The sequence below is a fragment of the Orycteropus afer genome, unplaced genomic scaffold (genome assembly GCF_000298275.1).
Source record: "Orycteropus afer afer isolate SDZICR_OR568_19922 unplaced genomic scaffold, OryAfe1.0 scaffold00312, whole genome shotgun sequence".
Taxonomy (NCBI): domain Eukaryota; kingdom Metazoa; phylum Chordata; class Mammalia; order Tubulidentata; family Orycteropodidae; genus Orycteropus; species Orycteropus afer.
The window spans coordinates 1,629,295-1,634,450 of record NW_006921899.1 but is presented as its reverse complement, the minus strand read 5'-3'; the positions used below and the strand labels follow the sequence as shown (position 1 = coordinate 1,634,450).

At 41.7% G+C, this 5,156-nt stretch overlaps 1 protein-coding gene across 1 annotated transcript in view; it reads right to left on the bottom strand.

Moving 5' to 3' along the window:
* SLC5A11 (solute carrier family 5 member 11) overlaps positions 1–5,156 on the bottom strand; it is a 59,259-nt gene that overhangs the window by 11,595 nt on the left and 42,508 nt on the right. The window contains exon 8 of the mRNA XM_007951802.2: positions 4,652–4,857. Coding sequence (XP_007949993.2) covers positions 4,652–4,857 — 206 coding nt within the window. The remainder of the gene's footprint in view (positions 1–4,651; positions 4,858–5,156) is intronic.

Here is a 5,156-nt window from a genome sequence, read left to right as displayed (position 1 = left end):
GTTAGCGGTCAAGTGCCTTAGGCACTACACAACCAGAGCTCCCTCTCTCACAGCCAGCACACTGAATTCGAACTGCTAGCTCCCTAAACTGTGAGAAAATAAATTTCTGTTTGTTAAAGCCTCCCACATGTGGTATTCCTGTTATAGTAGCCCTAGAGAACTAAACCAGTGTCAGTCCTGTCTGGAAGGAGACAGAAAAGGGTTTATGATTTTGGAAAACAAAGCCTTTTCTACCTGCACATTCAAAACTGTGCCTGAAGAGAATGCTGGCTTTTGTGACTATGAAGTGATGTCTCCTACTATGAATTTAAGCAGCAGCTAGAGTTTTAAGGGAGTTTGCTGTTTGAGAAAACACACAAGCCCAAGGAGGAGAGTGTCATCCTTATTATAAGACAATGTCCAGGCCCAAGTAATGGAACCTATCTCATAGGAAAGTTATGAGAATGAATAGGGTTAAAACTATAAAGTGCTTAGATAAATGACTAGCACGTCGTGTGGCATCAATAAATGTGCAAGTGCAACTGTTACTGTCAATAATGATTAACCTGTTCTATCTCCACCTAAGGTCTGGCATATGTTCTCAATCGGTGAACAATGAATGGACTTCTATGCTAAAATGGACAAGATGTGTGTTTCCTAGGCAGCACCAGCTAGTGAACGAGCACCTTCTTTGTGCCAAGTCTGGCTCAGCAGCAACACCACGTGGCGAAGACCAAAGACACAGGGTTAGGGGAGGGCCTAGGCTCTCTGGCATCTGGAAGCACGACAGCATCTTTAAACTAAGTTCTTAGGTTCTTGAACAATGTGGGGTGGGGTGGAGGTGATCCTCAAGAGATACACATCAGGATTCCTACTAATAAGATTTTGAGGAACCTTGAGTACTTAGAAGTAGTCCCCCGACTTGAAATACAACATATTCAAGTTAGGAAGAACCACACCTATGACTGTCATGTTTTTGTGTGAGTACGTATTAAACCAAAAACCAAACTCCCTGCCATTGAGTTGATTCTGACTCATAGTGACCCCCTTTGGGTTTCTGAGGTGCTAAATCTTTCTGGAAGTAGATTGCCCCATCTTTCTTCCATGGAGCAACTTGGTGGGTTTGAACCACCAACCTTCTGGTTAGCAGTCAAATACCTTAGGCACCGTGCCACCATAGCTCCTTGAGTACATCTTAGTGTTAGTAATATGTACTACATATAATGTTGCAGTGGGTAATTTGCTGATGTTATTATTCTCAGATGTTCGAAGACCAGATTTATAAAAGATACTGATAATAAAAGGCAATAATAATGAAAACTAAAAAAAAGAGGTGTTTGACTTATATCAGAACCAACTTATGACAGACTCCTCAGAATGGAACCTCATTGTAAGCTGATAACTATGACTTAACAGATTTGTAAAAATTAATGAACACATGCTGACGAACTGTGCCAATAGCAGAAACATAAATGGTGGTAAAAATTTGAATGTTTTTGATAGTCTGTTTATTAAATGTCTCTGCAACACAGGCCTTTGGCCCAATTCCTCACCCTGCTCTATTTTGTAACTATTGATAATCCCATTTCACAGAAGAGGAATGGAGACTCAGAGATGCTAAATAGTGACCCAATTTACACAGCCTGAACTTGATCCCATGTGGTTAGCCTAGCTCTGTAGTGTCTCGCAAAATCTCTTCCACCTCAGATTTGCTGAACACAAGGAGTCTGTCTCTTAAAGGGACAGTGTATGTATATTGCATCCCACATGCCTTAATGTGTAGTTTTTCACCCAGAGAAGTCCTCCCCCATGGATGGGACCTGGGTTTCATTCTCTGTCATGTCCTCTGCATCAACCTAATTTTCCAACTCCATGTTCATTATTTTATTTAAACTTGTATCAACTCTGACAATGCAATATAGCTTCCAAAATGGTAGCCTCCATGACCTTGAGACCAAAAGAACTAGATGGTGCCCGGCTACCACTGCTGACTGCTCTGAGAGGGATCACAATAGGAGGTCCTGGATAGAATGGGAGGAAAATGTGGAACAAAACTCAAAATAATAAAAAGACCAGGCTTAATGGTCTGCTAGAGACTGTTGGAACCCCTGAGACTACAGCCCTTAGTTCCCTTCAAGCCTGGAACTGAACTCACCCCTCCATCACTGCTCCCCCCTCCAAGGCTCACCTTTCAGCCAAACGATAGACAGGTCTACAAGGTGGACAAGAGGTAAACACTCCTTAGAACAATCAGTCACTCTAGGTCAAAACAGCAGCATTTGCCCAGAGACAAAATTCAGAAGGCAAGAAGGGATAGGAAAGGATGAGAGGAAATGGGAAACATGGGGAGCAAGTATTACATTGTGGGGATTGCCATCAATGGCATGAAAAATGAATATGAATTGTTGAATGGAAAACTGATTTGCTCTCTAAATTTTCACTCAAGTCACAACAAAAGTTTTTTTTCTTTTAAAAAACCACCTTATAGATTTATCCCAGTAACCCATAAACTATGTATTAAGAATTCCTGCTTTATTTGAGCATTGCCAATCAAACTCATTTTTTTCTAATATTTAACTTTTGGTTAAATAATTCAAATTACGTATTTTTCACATTAGAAATATACTTTTGCTAAATAAAATTTAGCTATATGACAAATGTGTTCTTCCAGAAATTTTACATATTAATGCAATATTAATATATTGTATATATAATTTACTGTAACAATTTAAAAAAAATAGGTGATGGTTGACAAAAATGACCAGAATTACTGGTCAGATAAGAGACTGGTGGAACCCCCGAGACTATGGGCTCAGGTTATCTTTTGGGTCTAGAAATGGACTCATTTGTGTGGATTGGCTCTCAGCCCAACAGTAGAAAGACCTATATACATTACACCTACCCCAGGGAGAGGCTCCTACCTACTCTAGGGAGATGCACTTTTTAGATCAACCAGCCATGAGACATCAGAGGGGCAGCATTCACAGAGAGGGAAAGCTGGACAGACAGGATGCAGAGAGAAGAAGGGCACTAGGAGGGGTAGTCAGAGAGAGGAGAGGGGAGAAGAGTTTTTTATGGTGGGGGATGGTAACTGGGGCTGGGAAATCAAATGTGCATGAACTGTCAAATGTGAAACAAATCTACTTTGCAAATTCGCACCCAAAGCACAACAAAATTAAATAATTTGAAAACCAAAATATGTTGGTGAACAACAACAAAACGAGGTGATGGCTGAAATCCTTAGAAAGTGCAAACAGACGTGAATGAACTGGCTTCCATCCATCAGTGCAGCTCATCTGCCCGATGCCCTGCCAAGAGGTGTCTGCTCCTTGTAGCTTTCAGTACCTGCATCCAGCATTTCTTTATGCATGCATTTCCAAGCAGATACAAATATTGATTCTATTCCTCCCCTTTCTACACAAGAGGGCATATTGTACACATTGCTCTGAATTTTGCTTTTTTAATTTTCCTTTTTCACACCAATAATGCATTTTCCTTAAGACCTTTACCCTGGCTGCTCCCACTGCTAAAAACACCCTCTTCCTCCCACAATCACATGGAACACTCATTTTCCTCCTCCGAAGCATTCACTCAGCCCTCACTTGTCAGTCACACCTCCGCTAACCACCTGTCATGGACTGAATTGTGTCATCCCCAAATATGTTATTGTAAATCCTAGCCTCTGTGCCTGCGGTAATCCCAGTTGGGAATGTGTTGTCTTTGTCATGTGAATGAGGCGGGATTAGTGTGCTGTGTGTCTGAAGTCCATCGCTTTTAAGACGTAACAGAAGCTGAAGAGATGAGGACCTTCCTCTAGAGCTGACAGGGAAAGAAGACCGAAAACCCAAAACCAAAACCAAACTCACTGCCATTGAGTCGATTACCACTCACAGTGACCCCCATTGGGTTTCCCAGGCGGTAAATCTTTATGAAAGTAGATTGCCTATCTTCCTTCCGTGGAGCAGCTGGTGGGTTTGAACCGCCAAACTTCTGGTTAGCAGTCAAATGCCTTAGGCACTGCACCACCAGAGCACCTTTGCCCTAGAGCCAGTGCTCTGAATTCAGATTTGTAGCCTCCTAAACTGTGAGAAAATAAATTTGTGTTTGTTAAAGACAATCACTTATATTTCTGTTATAGCAGCACTTGCTACCTAAGACACTACCCTATTTTAAATCTTATTCTCACACTACCAATCCTCCTTAAGTCACTCTAGTTTTTTTATATAGCATTTATCACCTTTTAACATCCCATGTAGTGTACTTCTTTATTGTCTCTGGTGTTAATTTTCAGTCCATGTCCACTAGAATGTCCACAGAGGTGGAAGGCACTGTCTGCCTCGTTCACTCTTGATTTCTAAGTGCCCAGCAAGTGTTTACTGAACAAATGATATCTAGAGTCCATCTTAACCTCCATTTAAAATTTGTTAACTCTTTTGCTTACTAGATCCTTCCAGGCAAAAGCAGAATGTATTAAGCTTTTCTCTTTGCAAACATCAGCTTTGGATCTGGCATTAGAGTTAGCAAGAGCAAGAAGTAAAATAGCAGATGAAGCCTTGGTAAGTAAGAAGGAGTCGATGAGTGTGGAAAATGCCAATGAGAGCAAAAATACTGACTTTGGCCAGCCCAAGGAGAGAAGCACCTGGACACGCCTGCTCGGCTAGCTGCCTTGTACCTGATCTGTGCACCAGTACCAGAGGGAGGGGATGGACATTCCAAACAGGATCCCAGGCCACGGGAGATCAGAGGTAACTGGGTCTCGGAAAATATGGAAGGCGTCTTCTCGGGGCAGCCCACAGCTGCTGTTCTCAGTCCGGTTGCTAGCCAGGGCCAAGAAGTACTTCTCCTTCAAGCCTTCCAGCCCACCAACTGCAGCAAAACCTAGAATTCAGAGGAAGCCCAAGTTTGCCGGAAACTCTGATCCATTCACAGCAAGTGATGAGGACCACAGTGAAGACTTAGAGCAGAATTTCCAAGGAAAGTTGTTCTTCATAAGGGTTCTTGACCTCTCCTCCCCTTTTTAAAATGCAGTGTCTATAGATGGCTTCTCAGAATATTAACTTTAAGTGCATAATATAAAATACATAGGATTGTAAAAGAAACCAAGGATACTGAATACAGCCATCAAAATAGTAAAAATGTGATCATTTATTTGCTCCATTAAATAGTAAGAACTAGGT